The sequence below is a fragment of the Ovis aries genome, chromosome 22 (genome assembly GCF_016772045.2).
Source record: "Ovis aries strain OAR_USU_Benz2616 breed Rambouillet chromosome 22, ARS-UI_Ramb_v3.0, whole genome shotgun sequence".
Taxonomy (NCBI): domain Eukaryota; kingdom Metazoa; phylum Chordata; class Mammalia; order Artiodactyla; family Bovidae; genus Ovis; species Ovis aries.
The window spans coordinates 33,592,591-33,620,322 of NC_056075.1; the positions used below are offsets into that span (position 1 = coordinate 33,592,591).

Here is a 27,732-nt window from a genome sequence, read left to right on the forward strand (position 1 = left end):
TTTTCAGAAACCCAGATGGAGACAAAAAGCCCTGGTGCTTCTTTAAAGTAAACAATGCGAAGGTGAAGTGGGAGTACTGTGATGTCCCCGCCTGCTCTGCCCCAGGTTAGACCGTGGCTACTGGAGGCCTGGTAGTGGGGAGGTGGTAGATGCACAGACATTCCCGGAACTCTCTCTCTCTCCCACCCTCACCCTCCCTCCACACCTGCTTCACCATTTGCCATCCTCGTGGCAACCCAGCTCCGCGACCCTCTGCTCTCAGGCCGAGCAGACCTGGGCAGCTTTGCAGACTCAGGCCTCCTGGCTCCCCGTCAGTGCATTCAGCAAATACTGGTCACTTGCGTGCTGTATGCCAGGCGCTGTGCCAGGCCTTCAGTGCACAGTGGGGATCAAACATTGGCTGGGCCTCCACAGCCTCTCAGGATGCAACACGGACTGCGTTCCGGCTTCACGGTCTTTCTAAAAGTCTGCCTTGGTCCACTTCTCTGCCCACATCTGAAGCTATGTACCCTCCTGCCCTATCAGTGGGATTGCTTCCCTGAACAGTTTCATTTTTGTGCCTTGGCTCTATCCCATGTTTGCTCTTGTCCATATCTAACCATTCTTTGAGAATCACCCCCAGTAATCACTCCTCCTGGCTCAAATGGTAAAGAATCCACCTGCAGTGCAGGAGATCTGGGTTCAGTCCCTTGGTCAGGAAGATCCCCTGGAGAAGGGAGTGGGTATCCACTCTAGAATTCTTGCCTGGAGAATTCCAGGGACCGAGGATCTTGGTTGGCTCTAGTCTGTGGGGTCACAAAGAGTCAGACATGACTGAGCAACTGTCACTTTCAATCACTCCTCCAGAAAGTCCTACCAAGTGATCTACCAAGTGAAGCGTTACCTTTCACTCCTTACAAACCTCATGAAATAGATCGGGCACCACCCATACATCTCTTGTTGCTCTTTCGTTTGATTGACAATTATCTGTGCAAATGTCTCATCTACCCACCTCTGTCATCTGGGTATCTTCCCCTAGGCACCAAAAAGCCTTCAAAAACCTATGTGTACATTAACATAGCTAGATACATACCTGGAGGTCAGTGAAGAATCCGCCTGCAACGCATGAGACCTGTGTTTGATCCCTGGGTCTGGAAGATCCCCTGGAGGAGGAAATGGCAACCCACTCCAATATTCTTACCTGGAAAATCCCATGGACAGAGGAACTTGGTGGGCTACAGTCCATAGAGTTGGACACAGCAACTAGACTACCAGAGCTGGATTTCTATATTGATACTCATTTGCACATGTTTTATTGAAATTCTCTTGCTATACAGTGTTAATGTAAGTTACAGGTATACACTAGAAGGATTCACAATTTTTAAATGTTGAACTATATTTATAGTTATTATAAAATATGGACTATATTCTCCCTGTTGTACAACAAAATAAGCCCCCTGTAGTTTATTTTATACCTAATCGTTTGTACCTTTTAATCCCTTACCCCGTCTTTCCTCTCCTCTCTCTGTCTCCCCGCTGCCAAGCACTAGCTCATACTCTATACTCGAGTCTGCTTCTTTTTGTTATAGTCCCTAATTCGTTGTATTTTTTAGATTCCATATATAAATCATACACACTGTTATGTATTTGTATGCACATCAAAATAAGAAGGAAAGCGCAATATCTTCATCATTAATTCTATAGGCTTGCTTTGTATTAATCAATGTGCTCAACAATTTTTTAAGGGTATGTATAAGCATGTAGGGTTTTTGTTTTATTTTTTTCTCACTATACCGAGTGAACTTGTGGGATCTTCCATCCTCGACCAGGGATTGAATCTGGACCTTTAGCAGTGAGAGCATGGAGTCTTAACCACTGGACCATCAGGGAATTCTGCCAACAAATGTTAACTGCACATGTGCCCATCCTGTATACACCAGTACAGTCTCTTAGCCCTGGACACTAGCTCAGCTTCTAAGGCAGAGTCATACCTCTGATAAGGTCCTTCTGAGAACCTAGAGGGAGGGTGGAAGTGTGATTTATTTCTCTTGTGTTTCACAGACGTTGCCAACCCAGAGGGAAGACCCGTGGAGCCCTTGACCAAGTTTCCTGAATTTGGGTCCTGCGGGAAGACTGAGATAGCAGAGAAGAAGGTCAAGAGGATCTTTGGAGGCTTTAAGAGCACGGCGGGCAAGCACCCGTGGCAGGCATCCCTGCAGACCTCACTACGACTGACCGTCTCCATGCCCCAGGGCCATTACTGCGGGGGGGCGCTGATCCACCCATGCTGGGTGCTGACTGCAGCCCACTGCACTGAGTAAGCGCCTGCTGGGAGCAGAGGCCAGGGAGGCCAGAATCCCCAGGGGATGCTGGCCTCTTCCCATCTGATCAGCATCTTGACAGCTCTAGCAGGACTAGGGGGTCTGATCTAGCTCCAAGGGCAAAAGCATGTCTCCTTAAAACCAGACAACAGAAGAAAGCTCCTGTGTGTAGAATGCTTACCACGTGCATTACATGTGTTATGACAGTCAAGCCTCAAAACTGCTTAATGACCCGCAGGAGAGCTCTGTGAGCAAGACCATGATTACATGGTCTTGAGGATGCCACCAAGTGAGAAGTCAGGTCATCTGTCAAAGGTCACACAACTCACGGGTGTGGCTCCAGCCTCTCAAATTCCAGGACTAGTTCCTGATCATCACACTTTCCCCTTACAGGATAAAAACCAAATATCTAAAAGTGGTGCTTGGGGACCAGGACCTGACGAAGACGGAATTCCATGAGCAGAGCTTTGGGGTGCAGAAGATTTTCAAGTACAGCCACTATGTTGAAATAGACGACATTCCCTACAACGATATTGGCAAGTCTCTTCTCTTCTATCATGGCTTTCCGTTTCTCTTGTCCTGGGTGGATTTCTCTTCTGACAGAAAGTTGAGGCTTGGTTCTGGAAGGTGCTCTAAGCAGGTCTTTCATAGGCCCTGTTAAGTAGAGCATTTCTTCCAGGGCGTTTTAGTTCTGAAAAGTCTCTGTTAATGTTGCAGATAAATGTGCACAAACTTTTAAACTGAGGGGAAGGAACATCCGACATGAAGAACGGTGTGCTGTGCAGAGCTGTCTTGAATCCCTACTCCCCCACTCCCTAACCAGTTTCACCCTTCTAAGTCTCAATTCCCTCTTCTGTGAAACAGGGACACTGATGTCTAGCTGTTCACTGCCCATGTGCTAAGTGACATGATGTACGTGGGTCCCATGTACATCTGGCACCTGGTAGGCAATGATGTACTTAAGCTTCTTGCTCCTTAGTTCTGTATCTTATTTCTTCATTCACACACTTCTCACTCTCCCTCCTCAACACTGTGCATGCGTGCTAAGTTGCTTCATTCATGTCCAACTCTGTGCGACCCTTTGGACAGCAGGCGACTAGGCTCTTCTGTCCTCAACATCTTCCCCCCCCCCCCACTTAAAGCCTGTTTTTCCAAAACGGTATTCAAAATGATTTCAAACTCAGTTATTATTTCTTGGTATTACTCTCAGCCTGAAGTGTTATGACTCCTCCCCAGGTGAAGGTTAAAAGCATGAAATGATAACAGAAGAATTTGGGGTATTGGGAGTGGGGTTTTCCTACAACCACCTTCCAATCAAGCTGAAGCTGATGCTTCTTTGACAGAGAGGGTTTCATCGCCCATTTCCCCTCTCTCTACCTAGCCTTGCTCAAGCTAAAGCCAGTGGATGGTCATTGTGCCCTGGAATCCAAATATGTGAAAACTGTCTGTTTGCCCGATGGTCCCTTTCCCTCTGGGACTGAGTGCCATATCTCCGGCTGGGGTGTCACAGAAACAGGTGAGTCTGGCCATGCATTCTCCTGACACTCAGGTTACTTGCATCCACCAGACAAGAAAGGGTCACATTCAGCCCTCCTGGACTAGAAATCAGAGTTATATTCAAAAGAAAGAGACTGCCCCAGCTTTCTCTGTGTGTGGTCAATCATGTTCGACTCTTTGCAACCCCATGGATGGTAGCCTGCCAGGCTTCTCTGTCTGTGGGACTTTCCAGGCAAGAACACTGTAGTGGGTTGCCATTTCCTACTCTGGGGTATCTTCCTGACCATCTCTCTAGCTCTAGTTAAATCTCATCACCTTCGCAGTCTCCTCTGATCTCCATATCTGTCCTTGGCCCTAGCCCCTAGCTCCTTGACTTTCACCAAGCATTGATCTTGCATCCATGGAGAATTTCCTCCTTTCCTAGGTAGATATAGTACTGACAAGATTATGTTGTTATTGCTCAGGCCCTAAGTCGTGTCCAACTCTTTGCGACCACGTGGACTGCAGCATGCCAGGCTTCCCTGTCCTTCACTATCTCCCAGTTTGTTCAAATTCATGTCCGTTGAGTCGGTGATGCATCCAGCCATTCCATCCTCTGCTGCCCTCTTCTCCTTTTGCCTTCCTTCTTTCCTACCATCAGAGTCTTTTCCAATGAGTTGGCTGTTCCCATCAGGTGGCCAAAGCATTGGAACTTCAGCTTCAGCATCAGCCCTTCCAATGCATGTGCCCTGTAATACGGAAATTGGGAAGTAGTATCTTAAGTGTCTCTCAAATACTCAAAACAGATTTCTCTCCCTTCCAATCTTGTTCTTAATGATGGAAAGCAAAGATCATCTCAAGTAGGCTTCTCTCCCTGTCTCCTAGAAAAACCCCTACTGCCTGAACTTGGGGCAGGTGGCTGACTTCTGGTGGGGCAGGTTCCACCCTGGTCTCTACAGTGGCAACGTCTTTTCTCTGACCCTCAGGAGAAGGGTCCCGCCAGCTCTTGGATGCTAAGGTCAAGCTGATCAGCAACACGATATGCAACTCCCGCCGACTCTATGACCACTCAATCGACGACAACATGATTTGCGCAGGAAACCTCCAGAAGCCTGGACAAGACTCCTGCCAGGTCGGAGACTTCACATGGCATTTGGAGAAAGCAGGGCCTTACACAGGGGCACAAAGGGCCCTTAGAGCCCCTGGCAGGGAGGAGGGGCAGAGACCCACTTGCCATTCGGTCAAGGTGGGCACATCTGTCCTCTGGCAAACCTGAATCCACACCAGACCAGGAGGACTCAGCATCGATACTGTAGCAGTCACTTTGCTCGCTGTTGTTGGATTTGATTCTGACCAGTCTGGTGAAGGATGTCACTGTTACCATTGTACTGATGCTTAGAGAAATTATCTTGGTTCACAGCTCCTGGGTGTAAAGTGCAGAGCAAGAACTTGCTCCTCTCTGTTAAAATGTGAAGAGGGTGTTTCTGCCCTCAGCGCTGGGCAGCTTGTCTGCAAATCCCAATAAGCAGGGGACATTTGCAAAGACCAGTGGTTAGAAAGAGAAAGATGAGGGGCCAGAGAATTCACAATATTGAGTCACCATTTAAATGTGGATTTAAATGTGTGTGTGTGAAGGGGGAAGGTGATTTAGCCCAAATACACTAATTGGCTGAGTGGCTGCTCTGTGGCCAGAGCCCATTTAGATCCTGCCTGACACCCACCCCCAGATAGGACTTTGGGGGACAAGCATGGGCACACTCAAACCTGAGCTCCTCCCTACAAAGAAACTCAACAGTGATCTGCAGCTTCGAGCCTGCTTTGGGATGGGAAATCATGGTCTCTCTCAGGGTCTGTGGCTCTCCTGTGACCCTCTGTCCTTTCCCAAGGAGCCACGGGTATCTACCTACTTAAAGGAAGGGTGTGAGCAGATGGGAGTGATTTTCCCTGAGTCCCTACAAGATGGATAAGGAAACAGATTGCAGGATTTTAAAAAGACAGTCAAAGGTTTGAAACCTGCTTCTGTCCTTTACTTTGTGACCTTTATCAGTCACTGAATGGCTTAGTCAGCTTGGACTTCTATATAAGTGACCGTAGACTGGGTGGCTAAACAACAGACATTCATTTCTCACAGTCCTGGAGGCTGGAAGACTGAGATCAGGGTGCCAGCACGGTTCCAGTGGGACCCTCTCTGACTGCCAACTTCTCACCGTGTCCTCGTGTAGCAGAAAGAGAGAGAGCTCTCTAGGTCCCTTCTGCTTGTATGCTGAGTCACTCAGTTGTGTCTGACTCTTTGCAACCCCAAGGACTGTAGCCCACCAGGCTCTTCTGTCCATGGGATGTCTCAAGCAAGAATACTGGAGTCGGTCACCATTTCCTTCTCCAGGGGATCTTCCTGACCCAGGGATCAAATCTGAGTTTCCTGCATTGCAAGTGAACTCTACACCAACTGAGCCACAAGGTTTCAACAAGGGCACTAATCCCGTGCATGGGCCCCACCCTCCCAACCTAATTACCTCCCCAAAGCCCCACCTTCTAATAAAACATTAGGCTTTCACACAGGAATTTGAGAAGGGCAGGGAGGACACAAACATTCAATCTGCCGCCCTCAAGTAATTAGCCAATCTCAGGTGTCTAATCTATAAAATGGAACTAGGGTATCCATAAAATTGGGAGATTGTGGCTAAGATTGAAAGAAATAATTCATTAAATATCCTACCAGGTGTGTAAGCAGGAGCAGATATGTGTGTGCGTGTGTGTGTGTGTGTGTGTGTGAGCTGTCTTTCTCATTCTTGCCCTCCCCACCATCCTCCTCCTCTCCACTCTAACTGGGGGTTTAATGTGAACCACGCACTCTCCCATAAGCCTTACAAGCCTTAGTCCTCACAAGAACCCTCGGGTGGGTTCTGTTGCCACCTATGGTTTATAGTGTGAAAAATGGAGGCCCCATAGGCCAGCAGATGGACAGCCTGGTTTGGAGCCTGGTAAATCTAATCCCATAGACCCTGCTGAGCATCATGGCCAAGCTGCCTCTGAACCTCATCCTTCCTGACCAGTGTGTGCCCTGCGGGCCCTGGAAGGTGCTCTATCCAAACAGGGCATCCGTCCAGCCCCTGCTAGGTCCTAGGATGGAATGAGAAGTTGAGAGCCCCTTAGTAATACCTGCATCACTGAGTCATGGTGGGTAAGGGAGTCAGGGTGTGACCTGGGCCTGGGCTTCTCTGCCAAGCCCTCTCTGACTTAGGACACAGGTTGTTATCTACTTCTCTCCCTTCAGAGCACTGCATCGTATGAGGCATAGGAAGAACCTTGTTGCCACTTTCCCCAGGGCTGGCCAACAATCCCACCCTCACCCCCCAGCATCCCCTCATGGAAGGCCGGGGTGTCTCTGAGTGTATGCTGAACCACAGAGTGGTCTCTTGCATCTTTTCCCACAGGGAGACTCTGGAGGCCCTCTGACCTGTGAGAAGGACGGCACCTCCTACGTCTACGGGATCGTGAGCTGGGGCCTGGAGTGTGGGAAGAAGCCAGGGGTCTACACTCAAGTGACCAAATTCCTAACGTGGATCAAAACCACCATGGAGAAGGAGGCTAGCTTCTGAGGTGTCTCGTGAGGCTCATAGCCTGCCCTGTGAGCACCCAGACAAGGCGAGGCCCTGTGGGCAGCAATGGACGCCCCCTGGAGCCTCTGAGTACACAGGCTCTAAGCAGAGACCACTGCTGCCCAGCCCAGGGCACCCGGGACCAGCATGGCCCCCGCTGCCTCAGGCTCCCTCCTGGGAAACCCAGAAATGAGAGAATCAAGCTGAAGTGCATGACGTTTGCTTCCCTTCCAACAATCGTAGCTTCTAGAAAATCAGTGTTCACAGCCTGCCTTCACCTGGGACATTGGCAAGTGTGAGCTTTCAGACGGCTCAGCATTGGTGGGGGTCACCTTTACGTCTTTATTCCTCAGACACTCAGGGTGGACAACAGGGTCAGCCACCCACCGCTGGGTGTTAAACAGAGAACCAAACACAACATTCTCCACCCATTTCCAGGGAGCTGTTATTTTAATAAAGGAGGACTAGGGCAGGGGTGCCATTTTCAGCTGGCTCCGACTGAAGCCACATCTCTGGTGTGCAGATTTCCTCTCCAGCTTCTCTCCCAAGGACCAAGGGTGGACGCCGCCCACTCAGAACAGCGGGGCCTTCCTTCTTTTGACGTGCAGAATCTCGGTGGCATCTGGGTTTACAAACCCCCTCTGATCATCTCCGGGCTCCACAGCCTCTGGCCCCCGCTGCAGAAACCAAACACACCTCCCTGAGTGAAGCGGAAGCTCCCACAAGACAAGCTGTCTAAAAAGCTCACCCTCTCCTTCCTTTCCTCCTTCTCCATCCTCCCCAAGAAAAAGGAACCTCACAGCAAGAAAGAAAGAAGCAGAGCCCATCTCTCATTTAGACGGGGCACCTTTCTTCTGAACAAAGTAGGGTTCAAAACCCAGACTGTGGTAGACAGCATGGCTCTGACCCTGTCCGTGCATGTAACAAGCAAGCAGTCGGCACAGCCTGGCCTGCGTGGCCAGGATTGATGTAGCCCCGGCACACTCGCCTCCGAAGAACTAATGGCTGTGACTTCAGAGAAAACCCCGCAGGAAGTTTAACCCAGGTGTCATCCGCCTGGTCATCTCAGACCCATGAAATTAGGCGCCTTGCCTGAGCTGCATTGCATGCGTCTTTAGAGCCAGCTAACCTTTGGCCAAAAATAAAGTTTGAAAAGAAACAATTGAGTTCGCCTTTCCCCCCGTGGCCTTGCCTGCCAGCCTGCTACTTACGTAAGCCCCTCGGAGACCCAGGCCCCTCGCGTTGGCCAGCTCTGCAGCCCGCCGAGCCATTTCCACTTTGTAGGAGCCAGGAGGTGTCCAGCCAATACCTCTGGTCAGGTTCAAGTCTGATTTGTATTTGACCTTGGGGGAACGAGGGAGGCAAGAGGAATAGGTCAGGAGGGCATAGAGTGAAGAGGCTTAAAAAGGCTGCCCTGGGGACTATGTTGTGAGTGAAACCAGGACATGGGAGCCAAACAGTCTTACACAGGAGCTCCTTGGCACTGAGGATGCACTGTGCTGGGAGTCAGGCCAGCACAGCGCTGTCCCCTGCATCTCTCTACTCAAGGGGGCTGCAGTGAAGGTGGAAGGTCAGAGATCTGGTTCAAGGCCGAGCTCCTTTCTAGACCTGCTCTGTAACCTTAAGGAAGTCATCTCCCATTTAGGGGCTTCAGTTGCCTCTCAGAGATAAAGGGCCCAGGCTGCTGATTACAAAGATCCCTTGGGAAGAGTGTGTACGTGCTAAGTCGCTTCCTTTGTGTCTGACTCTTTGCCGGACTGTAGCCCATCAGGCTTCTCTGTCCACAGCATTTCCCAGGCAAGAATACTAGAGTGGGTTGCCACGCCCTTCTCCGGGGAATCTTCCTGACCCAGCGATCGAACCCGTGTCTCTCACATCTCCTGTACAGGCAAGCAGGTTCTTTACCACTAGCGCCACCTGGAAAGCCCCGGAAAGACTAAGGCACAGCAGCCAAGATGTTGGGCTCTCACATTAAGCCATATGGGGCTCAGATTCCAGACCTGCTACTGATTGCCATGGGATCCTGAGTAAGTGACTTCACTGCTCTAAGCCTCCGGTTCCCCATCTGTGAACCGGCTGGTTGTGAGAGCCACGAGGCACAGCATGGAAAGCATCTGGCACGGAGCCTGGCCCGCAGGAAGGGCCTGATACACTGGGATGCTTGTCATTTCTTCTGGGGCTATCATGTTAGGTATCCTAGGTTCTATCTCAGCTTGGCTCCTCCCTGAGGGTAACATGGGATGTGGGATTATGGACACCTCCGGTGAAGAGAACCAGAGGCAGGGCCTAGGCCCGAGGGGAGGGCAGCTCACATCACTCTGCAGCCGGTGGGCCTTCTGCGCATGTTTCAGGCCCAGCTGCTCTGGGTCGCAGGTGGGCTGGGGCAGGGCCTGCCTGTAATGCACGTCGCTGGCCAGCTGCTGGCTCCTCTTGGCCTGGAGGAAGCCGGGCTGGTCTGGGCGGCTGTGGAACTGGGACCGAGTCTTGGCGAAGTCCTTCTTGTACTCGTTGTCACTCTGGAGTCTGCCGACGCTGAGGAAGTGCCTCATCCTTGGGTCGTCGTGGATGCTGCGGTACCCAATCTGCAGGCCCCGGTCCCTTAGGAAGGCCTCTTTGTACAGGAACTGCAGGGCAGAGGAGCAGAGAGGTGGTCACGGGTGCCCCCCTTCCCTCCAGGGCCGGCCCTCGGGATTCTCAGCAGGAAGCTCAGCAGTGGGTCAAGGGCACTGCTTTGGATTCAAGTAGGTCTGGGATCCAGGTTTCCCTCTGTTTCCTTTAGCTGTGTGGCCTCGGGTCAGTTACTGAGTCTCTCTGAGCTTTGGTTTCCCCACTTGGTAAAATGGGTGTGTGAACCTCCACCCCACAGGATCTTAAGAGGATTCAGCGAGACGGGGCTGAGCTTCGTGTCCTGCACAGGCTCACGTCCACCCAGTGGCAGCTGGTGATACTGCTGTGGTAACAATTTAATCCAGCAGCTAAGGAGTGCACCCATTCTATGAGCAGCCTCTCATCCTCTGATTCTTTCCAGCTTTCAGGGACCCAACTCAGTGCTGCTCAAACCATGTATAGTGAAAACCAGGATTGATTCACTTTGTTTTGCTTTTTAAAATTTCCAATCCATCGAAGTCCAGTATGTGGTCCTTCTGCCTGTGACTGCACGTGTGTGAAATCACTTCGGTCGTGTCTGACTCTGTATGACCCCATGGACTATAGCTGCCAGGCTCCTCTGTCCATGGGATTCCCCAGGCAAAAATACTGGAGAGGGTTGCTGTGCCCTCCTCCAGGGGATCTTCCCCACCCAGGGATCAAACCGCATCTCTTATACCTCCTGCACTGGCACTCGGGTTCTTTACCACTGGCACCACCTGGGAAGCCTGTGATTCGTATGTAAAAAGTACCAGGTGCATTTGATAAACCCAAACTGGCTTCTATTCTGCTCAGCCAGAGAAGTCCACCCATCTCAGGCTTGGAGGTCAGAATATCTCATTGATAAAAGTGTTGCTAAATGCTTGGTTTCTGTACTTGTTTCACTTCGAACCAGTGACAAGTTGTTCATGAATGACCATGTATCTAGTTAGTAACGTCTTCCTATCTAGTTAGTGATGTCTACCTCTTTGATAATAAAAGCTGCCGTGTTTTGTCCCCCTTCTCTGTACATGACACTGTGAACCATTTTGGTTACATTCCTACATCAATCCCAGGCTTCCCTGGTGGCTCAGCTGGTAGAGAATCCGCCTGCAATGCATGAGACCACGGTTCTATCCCCAGGTTGGGAAGATCCCCTGGAAAAGAGAAAGGCTACCCATTCCAGTATTCTGGCCTGGAGAATTCCATGGACTGTATAGTTCATGGGGTGGCAAAGAGTTGGATACGACTGAGCAACTTTCACTCTCTCTACATCAATCCTGTCACCAATAGAGATAAGTATTAGATCTCTATTTCATAGGAGAAATTTTAGTCCAGAGGATTTAAGCAACTTGCTCAAGACCACAGAGCCAACTCCTAAGCAACTGAGACAGGATCTGAACTCAAGTCAATCTAGGCGGGGAAACCCAATTTCTTTCTATCCCATAGTGCACTTCAGCTTTGAAAAACAAGGTCCCTTTATTGAAGGTCAACAAATCAGTCCTCTGCTAACTGATTTCTAGTTTCTGCCCACATACATCAACGTTTAAGAATGCCTCTCTTGAAGGAGAGAAAGTAGAAATAAAACCTTCCTTAATTCCAAATTTCTGGCTGAGATGCTAGAAAATAAGGCCAACTTTTATTCCTTTCACTTGAAACACTTTTTCAGCTTTGGTTCTCAGTGGTCTGCCTTTCAACAGAAAGGGGAAACGAGAGTGACACCTATCAGCGACAGAGGCAGGGAGAGAACGTGAGCTCTTACATCACTGGCGATCTCCCTCGACGCCCGTGCCGTCTGGAATGGGATGGCATCCAGCCTGAAGTCGTAGCCGCCTGCCCGGGTCTGCTCCCAGGAGTGTCTGTAGACTTTCTAGTTGGGGAAACAAAGAAATGAGTGACAGGTGAATGGGCAGCTCCAAGCCTCCATGTCCGCTAGTTCTCAGAGGGAGTCATTCCCATACAGGTACCCTTTGTCTTGCTGGTGCCCAGATGGCAGAGCCCATGGCCCCACGGCCACCTTGAGGACCTCCCCAGCTCTGGCCATGACGGGCTTTGGCTCTAAACGCCCAGCCTGAGCATCAGGCCCTGCTCTTGTGGGTCTCAGGGTCTGGCTGATTTGCTACATCCTGTGGGCACCAGACGCCCCTGTCCCCCTTCCCCCTGTCTTTGCTTTCATTCCAGCACCTCAAGTTTGCAGCTTCCAGCTGCCAGAATGCAAAGTTAAAGAACCCTGTTTCTCCCCACACGCTGCCAGTTCTATTCCTTGGGTCCTGGCACCCTTATGTTCATGGGCTCCACTCACTTCCTGGGGGCCCCTGGGCCACCTTGACGCCACGTCACAGCATCCCTGTGAGGCGTGCTGCAGCCCCCATGCCCTCCTGCTGTCTGCACCGAGAGGAGAGCCTTCACCTGAATTAAATTGATCGTCAGGAACCTGACCGAGTTCCTGACCCCTGCATTTCACATCGTCCTCTTTTATTTCTCCGCCTTTCAAGTTGTTCTTGCACACCCTCCGGGAGTCTGTAATCACATCCTCTTAGTCCTCAGGTAGACCCACATCACCTACGGAGGCATCAAAACCGCCCGCGCCTTCATGTAGCTCATATATATTTTTTTCAAGATAAGGGAATGGCTCCATGAAAGGAGTCATCTGGAGATCCCAGCGGAAGGCTGTCCTTTATTCTGTCACAGAGAAGGGAGACAGCAGGCGAGGCGCATCGCCAGCAGATGACAAAGTGACAGCCCCAGACCGTTTCGGTCGCTCACGCATCTCAGAGCCACAGCAGGTCAGGGGGCCCTTAAGAACCTTACTTTTGTCACTTGGAAATAGAGGTCAAGGCTGAGACTCTGTTCTACAGGGGATTGGGGGGATTAAGCAGAGGAAGAGTGGCAGAGAAAAAGGCAGAGTGCCCTCATGCCACCCCACAACCGAGCCTGGAGCTAGAGGGGACCACGGAAAGCTTGAGCCAAGCGTGGTGGAGCTCACTGTTTGTTAAGTCCTGCTGCTCATCACCTCCTTTACCTTCATCACTTCTTCCAGTCCCAACATTACAAACCAGAAGCCAAATGCCTACTCTGTTGATGCACCTAGAAATACAGAACTAATCATCACTAAGGTCATCACCTCATCGGCAGATCACAAACAGGGCCCAAAGGATTAGATTTCCTGGGTCGTCGTTGAGTTTAGTGGGCAGGACTGAGAGGTGTGTAGAAGGCGAGGCGGAATTCAGATCATGACAGACAACCAGCCCCTCTAGCATTGCATTTCCTTGTTTTGATGGTCCTACAAATATCAGACTAGGAAGGAGAGTCAAAACCCTGATCGTTCCCTGGAAAGGGGTCTGTCAGCGCCTTCCTAATAAGATTCTCCACCAGATCTGGGCTAGGAAACGACACCCATCTCTTCACAGCATCAAACTCCAAGGTCACCCTGCTTTGGTGTCATGGCACCCCAGCCTCCGAGTCTCTGTAACTGGGGGTCAACTCAAGTGTAAGTATGGCGCAGGCACTCAGTCCTGGCCGCCTCTTTGCCATCCAATGGACTGCAGCACCCCCAGGCTCCTCTGTCCATGGGATTCTCCAGGCAAGAATACTGGAGCGGGTTGCCATTTCTTCCTCCAGGGGATCGCCCCAACCCAGGGATTGAACCCACCCGCGTCTCTTATGTCTCCTGCATTGGCAGGCGGATTCTTTACCACTGCACCACATGGGAGTCAACTCAAGGGCAGGCCCAAATTGGGGTTCTGCCCGAGGCGCTGGCTCCCCGTCTTCCCACCCCACCTCTCCCTGTAAACTATTTGCTTGATTGTCATCGCTTCCTCCCTGAGGTTTTTTTTTTTTTTTTTTTTTTAATTCTGTTGAGGTTTTTGCCTTGCCACTGGGAGTCTTTAGATTCCGCAGGCTCTTTGATTTGGAACCCTGGGCGTTCCTCTTCTTTATCACAGTGGGCACAGCTTTGCCCTCATCCTCACACATTAGAGTCATTTGATTTTTAGTTATTTCGGCTGCCTTGCACATCTCAATGGCTTTCTTTGCCCAGGAAGGTCACTTTCCCTCCACATCTTCCTCACAGAGCACTTGATCCAATTGTGCGTATCCTCCACGCCCCCGAAGAAGTGCTCTTTCAAAAGAGGTTCGTGAGTCCTCCATACCCGCGTGCCCTGGCGGCTAATTTCAGCTCCGGGACTCTGCAGACTGGCACCCCTTGTGGAAGGAAGGATGCCTCTGCCGCCAGCCCAGGGTGGCTGTCCTCCTTAAGTCGGGTCCCTGAAGGACTGGTTCTTCTATCCCAGTGTCCAGGGCAAATGGGCCTCCAGGAGTTCCTCACATGGAGGCCTAGCCTTCCCCCATCCTTGAAGCATTAATGAGATGGATGTTTTGTCCAAGCTCCGCTGAGGGGGAGGTCCCGCTTCCCCAGATGGAGGTCAGCCCACCAGAGCTGCTGTTCTAAAATTATCGCCTGCGCATCCCTCAAAAGCATCAAATGGTCATAATAACTCATATTTACAAAGCACCAGCACATTCACCGCGTGGGATCCCACAGGGCTTTACAAACGCAACAAACTAATACACACGCTAACTAGAAGGCGCCTCTTGCCGACCCCTGCGAGGCGGCTACCTCTGGGGTGAGCAGCAGCAGCTGTTGATCTGCACGGAGCCCCAGGACACAATGGCCGGGCCAGGGCGGGAAGAATGGCCGGACTCTGGGAGGCCCCGCGCGGCCCCAGGCCGACACACTCAGCCTGTGTTATTCTGATCTGACAGCGTCTTTTGATTCTGCCGCCTCGGTACCTGTTATCCCAGGATCACAGCTTTGCCGGCAGAGCGGCCGCCTATTCTATTACGACCAGGGGCCTCCGACCCCTGCCAACAACAAGCCCGGGCTGAGGAAACAGCATCTTGGAGATGCATGCAAAGGGCACACATCCAAGGGAACAGACGTGTCGGGGGCCACAGCCTCAGGCACAAAGGAGCGGATTGTGTTTGGATCCCATGGACTACAATTGCAGCGTCTTTCTAACCTGCAGAAAGCAGAGAAAGCGCCACTCGGTCTCCAGACTTACGAGGCTCTGAATGGCTAAGGAGAGGAGTCTGGGGAGCAAGCAGAGCAGGTGTCTACACCCGCGGGGCCAGGGCACCGCTCCTCTGACTGGAGCACAGCCGACTGAGGTCTTTGGAGTCATGCCCAGCACTGGGCTGCTAGAGCTGGCAGGACCACAGGAGTGGGCTAGCCCAGCTCCATCCCCATTTTGCAGCTGGGGGGACTGAGGCCCAGCAAGAAAAGTGGCTCAAAGTTATATATGTCACTTATCCTACTCTCAGTCTAGGGTGCTTTCTGTTCCCAGCTCCCTTCCTAGGAATTCTTTCTAAAAAAAAAAAAATCCCATCTGGGCACAGATCATATTACAGAAATGGGCAACACCACATGAATAGCCGGTTCACTTACGTCGCTCAGATGCAGGGCGTTGAGGCGGGCCCTGGTGAAATCAGGGTGGTCGGGCACCAGGGTGTACCTGTGTCGGGATTCAGCATCCCCTGACCTGTACAGGCGCTGCAGGGAAGAAGGCTCACAGTAAATGGGAACCCACACTTGCTGCAGTCAAAGGTGAAGAGGGGGCTGATGCCCTTTCCTGCCCCTCCCACCCCAGGTGCAGAAGCTATCCTGCCCTTGGAGAGCATCCCTCCAGACGCCACCCAGGAAGGGAGGTGCCTGAGTGGCCAGGGTCAGGAGGTGAGGAGCTGGTTTTAAGTATTTAAAATATTCATCAAGTTTTGCTCCAAAAGGATCACAAACCATCATCCTGGGTCACTGTACCTGTGTTTCACAAACAGTAAAAGATGGGTGGATATTTCAGAGGATCTTTGCAATCAGGCATTTGCTCAAGCTTTTTACTAGTAACAAGATGTCTCAATGCCTTTGTTACTAAACATTAATAAAAATAATAAAAAGACATAACAGCTAAAAAAACCTTAAGTGCCTTAATATCTCTTAAGAAATTTAAAGTTTTCTTAGTTCACCCTGTGTCCCAAGAAGACACAATTTTAGAACTCAAGCTTTCTCTTAATGGCTATTTTTAGGGCAGTGATATAAGGACTGGAAATAATTTTAGGAGGTGGTTGAGTCTCATCCAGTTTTAAAGAGGAAATATAATATTTAACATTCCAACCCTTTCCCAAATTCAGTTTGTGTTTTGCGAACATGAACTGGTCAGTACCACACTTAGACTCTGTGAGCACGGGGCAGCTTTGTCAGTGTGCAAAAATCCAATCCCTGGAGGGTTTCAGAGAAGAAAATATGTAATTTCCTATTCTTCAAAATTAATACAGGAGAGAAGAAATGGGGCTAAATTATACAGTAGAAAGAAGTTCTTTATATAGCTGCTTTTTTTTTTCTTAATTGGCTTATGTTAAGATTTAATTCCATTGTCATCTATGGACAATTTAGATATATATGATCTAATGTTTGGTAAGGATCCATCAATAATACTTGTATTAATTACTATTGTGATGGTTATGAGTCAAACTAGGGACATTTATTGAGGACTTACTATGTTCTAAATACTTGCTAAAAGCTTCATGAAATTTTATTTACTTCATCCTCATTTAATTCACTCCATCTCATGAAATGGTTGCTATCATTCTCTTTCTTTCAAATAAGGGAACCATGGCCGGAAGACATTAGAAAACTGACCCAAGATCGCCCAGGTAAGGGACAGAAGGTTTGCACTTACATCTTAAGCACTGACCACTGAGCAGCTCTACCCACTATTAAGCCTGGGATGAGTGAGCAGAAGACACCCACCTCATTGCAATGCATGTAGCTGTTCTTGGCATGAACTAGGTCCGGGGAGTCAACCACTGTGGTAAACTTGATGGTGTCTGGTTTTTTACGGTATTTGGTCTGTAAGAGAAAGACCAAGATTCTCAAGAAACAATCAAAGACCATGCATTTTTCTGGGTGCAGCTTCACCCTACCTACTCAGTACCAGGTGTATCAATGACATGCTTGGGAAAGAAATCTCTCTTCTTTGTGGCCACCTCACCAGCATACAGAAGAGATTCAAGCTGCCTCTGTGATAAGGACCATTTTACAGGTATTTCCATTCTTGGCAAGAGAGGCTGCAAAATGCCAAAGCGCATCACAAGAAAAGGAATTCAGGAGACGGAAGGATTCAGCCTTAAGTCGGCCCTGCCCAGACCCTATTCAAGTAGGTTCTGTTATTAAGGAACTAAAGAAGGCAGTGCTGTGCTCTCAAGGAGTTCCCAGGGCAAGAATCTCTGGGTCATCAACATGGTGGGAGTTCAGTTAATGCAACCATCTCTGGGCAACTTTTAACACCCTCTGAAGTCAGGTAACCCTAGGACATTGAACTGAGTAAACTCAGGAGACGGGTGGCAAACCCTCTCCTTACCTCCATGAAAATAATGGGTCCAGTTAGATCATAATTGTGCATAAAACATTTGTTGATCATCATCTAATGCATCACCCCTCTTTCACTGCCTGATTGGAACAAGCCTTTAACTCCCCAGCAAGTGAATTCACTGGGAGCCAAATCTTGTTCTGTCTTGGGATTTGGTTGCAAATCGCCCCTGAAAGAAATCGGGAGTCCAGTGCCATGGGGCCCTCCCAGGCTCTCCAGTCCCTCTGCAAGCTCCCTCGTCAGGAGGAGATAAACGCCAGGTTGCGTTTGTGGTAGAGTCAGGTTAATACCTCACTGATGAGTTCTCCGGCTTTCTTTGCACTTTCTATCTGTGGGGAACTCAGTGCCAGCCATCCTGTCCCCTTCATGCCCATCAGGTCCGACTTGTAGCGCAACTGTGGGAAGAAAAAAACACTGGCTTTTATCAGGAAAGGGTTGCAAACCATTGGGGCATCCATAAAAATGCTTCATCACAACATTCGATATCTTCATTTGGGTGAGTTCTGCATGTCACCAAGGCAAACTATTTGAGTTTGTGCATTCCGCCCAGAATTAAGTAACGGATCATGCGTAAAATACAAGCAGGTCCCACATGTAAACTGGCTGGATTCCAAGCAGAAGGTTGTGACCTACGGGAATGATCCCTTAAGAAAGATCTGAGATACACACCCCAGCCCACACGTCAGCCTTGATTATTTGGTTTCATTCTGGCAGTGAGGCGATTGACCGCCTGCCTAAACAGAAACGTTTCACACACTTGCAGTGGATCAAAGGGCTTTGAGCTCTGGATCAAACCTGCTGTGACTCAGGGCAAATCACTGTACCAAAATGTGACTCAGTTTCTCTCTGTGATACCCGAAGGTCATGACAATCCCTCTGTTCTCATGAAAACACCTGAGAGTCCTGAGGGGTAAAAGACACTCTGCGTGTTAGATTTGTTTTTCTCTTTGCGGTGGTGGGGGAGGGGGAGTTCTTTGCAGGACTCTCAAAACTGCAACAAACCTGGCTACAACTGGGGAATGGTGTGTAAACCGCCTTAATATTTCCATGCCTCAGTTTACCCCTCCTCCTATGGTTACTCAGGATTTGCCTACATTGCACAATAGGCTTAAACTTTATCCATTTTTCTCCTCTTAACGACTCAGAAGATCAGAACTACAGCATCAGTTCCAGGAAGAAAACAGTAAGTGGGGTTTTAAGACAATGGGCCTGATTAGGAATCTCCTGAAATGTTTGATCTTATTACCATTCCTTGATCTGCCCACCATTACCTACATCGAGACAGTCTCTGAAAAAGCTTTTCTTCCTCTCCATATGGAAATGTTAGGCATTTTTAAAGGAAGAAAAAGGACTCTCTAAGGAAATGTGAAATTTGGAACTAAACGAAGTTGCTGGCATTTCTCTAATTTAGATACAAGCTCTGCGGTAACGCAAAATACCCACTCCTGAAATCAGCCTTTCGGCCTTTTTAGTTTTCTTTCATTTCAGGAATCACAGTGCTCCTCACAGCTGGCCTCAAAGAGGGTCCGTTTCTGATCTACTGTCTGCTGGTTAAGGCCCCTGAGCAAATTCCACTCTGCTTTCCAACTGGTGAAGGGGGACATCACTCGGGTTTGGGAGCACGTTTCAAAACCCCATGTCAGTGAAATTGCTTTTTATACCGCGATCTTTCAGTCTACACCAGCAAAGCGTTTGCCTTCCACTCTGATAAAGAACAGAGAAAATTGGATAAATTTCTAAGTTAGAGAGAATAATCCTACAGGGCCTCTTCACAGCCGGGCCTTGCTCCTTTCATAAGTGAGATGAAGTGGGGGCGCATGCTTTCAACTTGCCTTTTGTTGAGCTGAACAGTGCGAGCGCAGGTGAGTCAGAAGGCAAGACGCAGGTTCCCCAAAGATCTGACTGCGCCTCCGACTCGCTTATAAATGGCTTGTCTATTGATATTTCTGCTCCCAGCCCCGCTTTGACTATTCACGCAGACCCTAAAAACAACACGCCTGCCCCAGACCTCACCATAAAAGAGAGGGTGAGGAGCAAGGAGGGTAGTTGAGGAGAATTGGCCCAAAGAAGGTTTCCAAGAAGGATTCTAAGATAATAAGAGATCTTCTCAGGCTGCCCAGCTGTATCTCGCTTCCCCAGGTGGCAGCCTCACTACTTGCCCTTGTACATATGAAGGCCTGGATCCCACTTTCAGAGTCACACGTGAGATTCCTGGCGCCCGCCCCCCTCCACCCCCATTCTGGAGACGCACAAGCTGTAGCTTTCAACCCTTGAGCTCTAACAGGAATTACATAACCAGGAGGTGCGCCCAGGAGGTGGCCAGGGGAAGGGGTATATTTGTCATATTAATAATAAGAATCACTATAATAACTGTCTTGCAAAGGGTGTGGTTTGCTTCAGACTCATTTGGGCTTCCCTGGTGGTTCAGATGGTAAAACGTCTGCCTGCCAGTGCAGGAGACCCGGGTTTGATCCCTGGGTTGGGAAGATCCCCTGGAGAAGGAAATGGCAACCACTCCAGTACTGTTGCCTCGAAAACTCCATGGACGGAGGAGCCTGGTAGGCTACAGTCCATGGGTCGGACACGACTGAGCAACTTCGCTTTCACTTTCATTACCTCATTCAGTCCTTGTGCCATTCTCAAAGGACGAGCTCTCATTCCCAACTATAGAACAATCTGGGGGGTTAAATGCTTGCTCAGATTCTCAGACGAGTCACCAGCTGCTGTCCTCTGGGATCTTGCGCAGGTGGTCCTTAAGAGAACCCTCAAGAGCCAGAGCGCCTGGGTTCTTAATCTAGCCACCAGGGGGAGCCAGAGAGCGCTAACCCCAGAGTCAGGAGCCCAGAGCTGGGCTTTGCCTCTTAACTAGCCATATGGTCTTGAGCAAGTCATTTCCCTGGCAGCTTATGACCCTGAGCAAGTTCCTGAAGATTTATAGGTGCGTTAGTTACCGCAACTGTAAAAATGGAAGTACTCACAGTACCTACCTAGATACTACATGAGATCGTTCGTGCAAAATCTTTAAATAAATGCCTAGCCCAGGATAAGCATTCCGTACTTCTTAGGTATTGTCACTGTCATTGCTGTTGTTTCTGATGGGGAAACGGAAGCCGGGGAAGCTTAAGGAGTCTCCTGAGGCCTTGCAGCCATAAAGGCTGGGGCCAAGGCTGTCCCCTTGACTGTCCCTTCATGTGCTTTGCAGCATGCCTGCAGCCCTTATGTGAGGTCACGGAGAGGAGCGTGGAGTGGCAGATTTGGAAAGGACCAAGAGGTGACTGAACTAGCACCCCCTGGTGGTGGAGCGTGGAGTGGCAGATTTGGAAAGGACCAAGAGGTGACTGAACTAGCACCCCCTGGTGGTGGAGCACAGCCTGGGCAGAGCACGTATCTCAGATGCATCCCTGAGGTAAGCACAACTTTCCCAAGACTTCAGCAGTCACAGCCTTGAGGACCCTCCCGCCAAGGGTGAGCGCCGAGACCCACAGCTTGCTTTCCGGCCTGGATGGGAGAGGTCAGGAGAACGACTGATGGCTACGGGAGCTACTGTTCCTGCCCAGAACTCTGCTGAACTTCGTGAGCTCACAATGAGCCTTTGTTTCCTTTTCAGTAGAACATAATGGCAACCCACTCCAGTACTCTTGCCTGGAAAGTCCCATGGATGGAGGAGCCTGGTGGGCTGCAGTCCATGGGGTCGCTGAGGGTCGGACACGACTGAGCGACATCACTTTCACTTTTCACTTTCATGCATTGGAGAAGGAAATGGCAACCCACTCCAGTGTTCTTGCCTGGAGAATCCTAGGGACAGGGAAGCCTGGTGGGCTGCCGTCTATGGGGTCACATAGAGTCGGACACGACTGAAGCGACTTAGCAGCAGCAACAGAACATAACCACATGGAATTGGATTTTCAGTGATGACTGCAAGAAAACAAGCCTCCAGACCAGACAGACATTCTGGGGGTCTGCTATTCACAGGATCTTGGGGCCCAAGACCGCCCAGTTTAACAAACCTGAAGTTTCAAAACAATGCATGAAGCCCAACATGGTCATTCTCAAATCAATAAATTCTCAGCACAAAACATATCGCATTTGGTAAAGTGTAAGTCTATGACTGCCAACAAGTGTTTCTTGGGAAGGACTCTCTTTTTTTCTTGTTGTTCTTATTTGTATGTGTTAAAATATCCTTTCTTTTCAGAAGTAACGGTGATATAAATGGTAGCTTGAGGTAAGAGTTGGTTTTTGGTCTTTCTCCTTACTTAGTAAAATAGTCTGATACTATGATGATGTCAGCATTAAAAAAAACATTTATCTATGAATCCTGAAATCTGAGATCACCAATAAATCAAACATCTTTGCTTTTCCAGTAGAAACATGAAGGCCTAGAAAGCCAAGTGGCTGCTGCCGGGCCCCCAATCTCCCCACAGTGGCCTGTCCTGTCCCAGGAGGTTTATTTTCTCCCCGGAAGAGGCCACCAACAGAAGGGTCCTTGGAAGGCTTGGTGGAAAACATAATCCTAACAGCTCACACCCTCTGGCATATTCCTATGGACCATGCACTGTCTGTGCTCAGCACAGTGCATCATATAGACAGTCCTCAACTGAGAACAGAGGTCTCAACACTGTTGAGACCCCCAGGTGCATTTGGCAATATATGGAGACGCTTCTGATTGTCACTTTGAGGGGGTGCTAATGGCATCTCAAGAGTAAAGGCCAAGGATGTGGCAATGCACAAGACAGGCCCACACAACAAAGCATCCAGCCCCAAGTGTCAAAGGTGCCCAAGTTTGGAAACCCCGATATGGATGACAAGGGTTCATGTGACTACGGTCTCATGAGACCTGCTCTAAAATCTCATGAGAGCACCTTCCTCCCAGGGGAGCTGTGGGGCTGGGGGAGATGGTACACATAGGCAAACATCGTGCAGACCCTGCCATGGGCATGGGGCCTGGAAGTGCTGACCGCGACCACATTTTCATCACTACCCTGGCCCTCGTGAGGGAGCCGAGACTTGGAATGGCCTGGAACTGACTTCAGAGGCACTGAGTCTGGAGACGTCCACTAAGGGTGGGACTTAATGCCCCTGCATGGGCCAGGATGTCCCCTCTCTGGGCCTAAGCATCCGCACCTGCATCACAGGAAGCATGACTCCCCTGATCCAGGAGGGTGGCATGGTTGAGAGTGTGGGTTCTGGAGCCAGGCCTGCCTCAGCCCCTCCCATGTGACCTCATCTGTGCAACAGGAGGAGCAAGGCCCTCACCCCGAAGTGCTGGAATGAGGGTGCCATCCTAGTGAGCAGTCAGGGAACGGCAGCTCTGGGTACAACTCTCCACCTCGCCTCAGGGACACCCCCAGTGCACACAGTCGGGCCCTGGGTCTCTTTCTCGGACCCCCATCCCATCGCCTGGGACATCCTCACTCACGTACTCAGGCACTCACTTCAGTCCAGTCCCAGATATGCTGAGGCTGCTGCTGCCCAGGGTCTTTGCTCAAAAGTCACCTCTGCAGCGAGAGTGATCCTGTCTTTGTTGTTGTTCAGGTGCTAAGTCGAGTCCGACTCTTTGCGATCCCATGGACTGCAACACACCAGTGTCGTCCTTGTCCCTGTCCCTGTATGTCACTATCCCCCAGAGTTTGCTCAGAACTCATATCATTGAATCGGCAATGCTACTAACCATCTCATCCTCCTTGGGCTGCAAGGAGATCAAGTCAGTCAATCCTAAAGGAAAACAGCCCTGAATATTCATCGGAAGGACTGATGCTGAAGGTGAAGCTCCAATACTTAAGCCACCAGATGGGAAGAGCTGACTCATTGGAGAAGACCCTGATGCTGGGAAAGACTGAAGGCAGGGGGAGAAGCGGGTGACAGAGGATGAGAATGACCCTGTCCCTCATTTTTTCACGTTGCACACATACACTTACCTGGCCCTCCCTGCTGGCTCAGATGGTAAAAGATCTGCCTGCAACAGGGGAGACCCAGGTTTGATCCGTGGGTCGAGAAGATGCCCTGGAGAAGGGCATGGCAACCCACTCCAGTATTCTTGCCTGGAGACTTCCCATGGACAGAGGAGCCTGGTGGGCCACAGTCCATGGGATCACAAAGAGTCAGATGTGACCGAGCTAACACTTTCACACTTTGACACACACACCCCGCTTCCCTGCTCTGTCTCCACCTGACGCACCACACAGCTCACTCCTGATGCATCTCCTCCCCACAGACTGGAAGCTCCCTGACACCAGGAACTTCGGGCTCTTTTGCTGACTGCTATATTCCCAGGGCCTTGAGGGATGCCTGTGGCATGACAGGTGCTCTGCAAATATCTGTTGACTGAATAATCCCAACCTAGATGATACAGATCAAGCAAGTCACTGATGAGGGGCAGGGGCTGATGAAGGGATCTGAAGGGCTAAGGAAGAGGCAGGGATGTGTACCCAGGCCTGGTGGGAGGAAGAAGGTCGGGGACTGGCGTGTGATCCCCGGACTCCCTACCTCACTCTGCAGGGCATGAGCCTTCTTGGCCCAGGCCATCTTCAGGTCCTCGGGCAGCGCCGTGAACGCGTGGCACCGTGTCCTGTAGTCAAGGTCGCTGGCCAGGGCCTGGGCCTTCCTGGCGTGGACCAGTGGCACCATGTCCATGGGCAGGTGGCACTGCGCTCTGCTGCCCGCCGCCTGCCTCCTGTACTGAAGCTCGCTCTGCAGCTGGCCCATCCGCTGACAGTGCCGGAGCCGGGGGTCGTCACTCACGCTCTGGGCCCCGATCAGCCGTCCTCGCTCCTTCACAAAGTCATGTCTGTAGAGAAACTGGAAGGGGAACCAGGCGGTCAGGGGCCGGCGTTTGGCCCACTGATGTTCTGTCTGTGCCTTTTCCTCGCAGTCACTAAGAAAATCACCTGTTCTTACACGAGACGGGGATGATTATAAGAAATGGCACAGTGAGGCTGGCCGGAGAGCCTGCCTCCCCCACGCTGGGGGAGGAACAATTAAAACAGTGCTCCCTTCCTCCCATCTAATTAAAACCAGATCCTTAGAACCAAAGCGAGGGCCCGTTCCCCTTACGAGTTCTATGGCCAAAAGGAATTTATCAAAAAGGGTGAAAGAGAAACTTGTGCTTTATGCCCTCACACTTGGCAAAACATCAAACCCAAAAGACAGGATCCATTTATTTGAAGTCTACATTTTCTGCGATTTGTTTGTGGGAAAGAGAAAGTCACCTTCATGTCCCAAAGCTATGGACGCTATGAGTCGAGTGGCTGAAACACAGCTGCAAACCCTACCGCCGATGCGGGAATCCACAGAGCCAAGAGGGGACTGTGCTACGGCCACAGTACAATTTCTACTGCAAATTCTCTTTCTAATTCTGGATGGAGTTAGAAAACAGTTCACACATTACAGGGGGATGGTTGCCTAGATGCTACAATTAGAAATAAATTGTAATCTCCTTTCTGCTGGAGATCTTTGCCTGCATTTAGCTTCTGATTACCAGGGCCTTTCTTTCCCTCTCTCCATCAAAGAATCTCATTCATAACTAATATATTCCGCGGATGACATCCTGTTTCACATGGTGAAAGATCTGCTTTAATTCAGGGAAATCAGCCATAGACATTGTTTTACATGAAGTTAACAGAAATTAGGCAGAATGGAAGGTCGTATCATTCAACTCACATCACTGGCTATGTCTCCAGAGACTCGAGCCGCCTGGAAGGGCAGAGCGTCTATTGTCAGCTTGTAGCCTTGAGCATGGAGATTCCTCCAAGACTCCTTGTATTTTGCCTACGGTAGGAACACATGTAGATTTTCTTAAGAAAACAAAACCAAAAAAATTACATGACTCCATGAACAAAGGCTACCCACTTCATTTGTACTGTGGTGTTGCAGAACGGATTTCTGACAAGCAAAAGCTTTCGATTTGGCAAAGAAAATCTCATTAGCACCCTCCCGGGAGTGGGCTCTGACACACACATATCAACACATCTGGGAAAAGGTACGTTTAACGTGCTTGTCGACCAGATACAAGGTTGAAAGTTTCTGCGAATGCCAGCAGGGTCACTGTTACGTCCCATCACAGACAGAGACTTGGCCTTGGAGATCATCTCAACCTCAGCAGTGAGAAAGGCTTACGTCACTCAGATTGGCCGCGTTTGCTTTCGCTCGGACAAACTCGGGCAGGCCCAGGGTCATTGTGTACTGATGTCTCGCATCTTCTCCTGCTGCTTTATAGAGGCGCTGGGCAGAAGGGGGAAAAAAAACCCAAGAAGGTAAACGCTGTGCATTTCTGCAGGACTGGAGGTCCCTCCTTTGCAACTGGGAAATATGTTTGTAAAAGGCCGTTCGCTGTGTCATGGACACACCCTCAGCTTGGGGAAGATGTTTCTTTCAATAAAGGTAATCTTTCATGGGATTTCCCTGGAGGTCCAGTGTTTAAGACTTCGCCTTCCAATGCAGAGGGTGTGGGTTCAATCCTTGGTTGGGGAGCTAGGATCCCACATGCCTCACAGCCAAAAAACTAAAAACATAATTTTTTTTAAAAAAGCAAGCAATATTGTAAGAAATTCAATAAAGATTTAAAATGGTCCACATCAAAATTTTTTAAAAACTTGAAGGAAAGATAGTCCTTCATCAGCCAAATTGAGTGCTATGAAAGGAATGCGTTAAAAAAATTGCAAGTTGCTTGTGATGGGGTTCAGGACATGTTACCCCCAAATAGGGTACCTTAGCATAGTGCATATTTTAAGCAGAAGGATTCTGGAAGTAGCAGGAGATGGAAGACCTCTCTCTGACCTTCCCCCCGAAGGAGGTCACAGGCCTCCTGGGGGAGCTGCCCGCCCTCTGGTGGAGGGAGAAAGGGGCATCTGATATCTGAACCCCAAGGAACCCGAGAGGCATCTGAACAAACAGACCTTGCTCAGTGTCCCCCAGCTTCCTACCCTCAGCTCACCCCCTTTTGTTCTGTTACACCTGCCCACGATCTTACATTTCTCATCAAACCTGGGGTAAAAACGCTCAGGTTTAATGGTTCCTCCTGAACTCCATTTCCTTACGAAGATGCCTAAGTCCCCTAAAGCTCATCCTAAATAAATGTGTATGCTTTTCCCTTGCTCATCTGTCTTTTGTTACAGAGCCCCAGCCGAGAACCCAAGGTGAGTCAAAGAAAAGATATTTTTCCCTGCCCTCTACTTTGCTTAATAGCAGAAACACCATTAGGAATACTGTTATGGTTCTTTCCATTGTATATATATATATATTTTTGCTGAGGACACAGTGTAAAGACAATATTAATATCTGGGAAATTTAGGAGCCATTCTGCTGGTTGGAAAGGAGGTTCCCAAGCCCCAGTCTGTGTCCTTCACTAAAGTCCCAGGATCCTCCCACGGGCAAACACACCAGTGCTCCCGTGCAGGGCCTCAGCCGGCATGAAAACACATGCTCCTGTAATTAGAAATGGCCTGCGGTTGCTGAGTTCTCCGAGGCCAGAGGCCACTGAAGGAGGCATTACCATCCCACAGTACCCCGATCACAAAGCAGGCAAGATAGGTTCAGTGGGAATCTTAAATCGATAACGTCGCTACAGAGCCCTTTGGGTCTTCTTAACCCAGTCTTGGGATAAGTGTGGAAACTAATATATAAATACCCAAATCTCAACTGACTTTCAAAAGCTAGGGTCAGAAGGGAGAATCTGAAAAACTCATTTCATTCTCTGCCAGGCTCACTTGCTATTTCAAACATGTCAGAGAGCCACTCCGAAGAGGTAGAGCTGGAACGATGATTTGACGGAGTGAAGAGTCTCTCCCTTGGGCCCCCTCTGCTCGACTATTACAGTGAGAATTGGGTAAGTGGGGAGCGAGAAGATGGGAAGGCAGAGAACCAAGAAGCCTGGCAGACTTCACACTGTATCAATCACCGTCCCTGGACAACCACAAATCCTCCCCAACACCATCGTCGGAATGACGATGGAAGAAGGGTTAGCCAATATCTGCCCAGCCAGGACAGAAAAGTGACAGACCAGTACTTGCCAAACTTTCATGTGCAAAGCAAACCCGTGACGGTCTTAAATGACCTCGTGGATTCGATGGCTCTCGGGTGGGGCCTGAGGTTTAGCATTTCTAACAAGCTCCCAATGATGATGCTGTCAATCGGTAAATGCATTTGGGGTTGTGGTGGGGGGGCAAGACCACAGACTTTCTACTGGGCCTTTTTCCCTTCTGGAAACCATTTAGGTTTCATCTAATGATATTCCTTTCTTTCCATGCAAACATGCATGCTTTCCCCCGCTCCCCACCTCCCCCGTCCCACAAATATTCATACTTTTTTTTTTAAACA

At 49.8% G+C, this 27,732-nt stretch overlaps 2 protein-coding genes across 7 annotated transcripts in view; one reads left to right on the forward strand and one right to left on the reverse strand.

Moving 5' to 3' along the window:
• The window catches only part of HABP2 (hyaluronan binding protein 2), a 35,321-nt gene extending 26,787 nt beyond the window's left edge, over positions 1-8,534 (forward strand). For 2 of the 3 annotated variants that reach the window (XM_004020203.5, XM_042239112.1), the window contains 6 exons: positions 8-105; positions 2,041-2,296; positions 2,694-2,836; positions 3,682-3,816; positions 4,763-4,908; positions 7,211-8,534. In XM_004020203.5, the coding sequence (XP_004020252.3) occupies positions 8-105; positions 2,041-2,296; positions 2,694-2,836; positions 3,682-3,816; positions 4,763-4,908; positions 7,211-7,375 (943 nt within the window). In that variant the 3' untranslated portion in view covers positions 7,376-8,534. The remainder of the gene's footprint in view (positions 1-7; positions 106-2,040; positions 2,297-2,693; positions 2,837-3,681; positions 3,817-4,762; positions 4,909-7,210) is intronic. The other variant, XM_042239113.2, reaches the window with a different exon arrangement.
• The window catches only part of NRAP (nebulin related anchoring protein), a 74,997-nt gene continuing 55,060 nt past the window's right edge, over positions 7,796-27,732 (reverse strand). For all 4 annotated transcript variants that reach the window (XM_042239111.2, XM_042239109.2, XM_042239110.2 and 1 more), the window contains 10 exons: positions 25,534-25,638; positions 25,078-25,185; positions 23,905-24,216; positions 17,712-17,816; positions 16,803-16,901; positions 15,447-15,551; positions 11,763-11,870; positions 9,688-9,999; positions 8,587-8,718; positions 7,796-8,052 (listed from right to left, as the gene is read on the reverse strand). In XM_042239111.2, the coding sequence (XP_042095045.1) occupies positions 7,948-8,052; positions 8,587-8,718; positions 9,688-9,999; positions 11,763-11,870; positions 15,447-15,551; positions 16,803-16,901; positions 17,712-17,816; positions 23,905-24,216; positions 25,078-25,185; positions 25,534-25,638 (1,491 nt within the window). In that variant the 3' untranslated portion in view covers positions 7,796-7,947. The remainder of the gene's footprint in view (positions 8,053-8,586; positions 8,719-9,687; positions 10,000-11,762; positions 11,871-15,446; positions 15,552-16,802; positions 16,902-17,711; positions 17,817-23,904; positions 24,217-25,077; positions 25,186-25,533; positions 25,639-27,732) is intronic.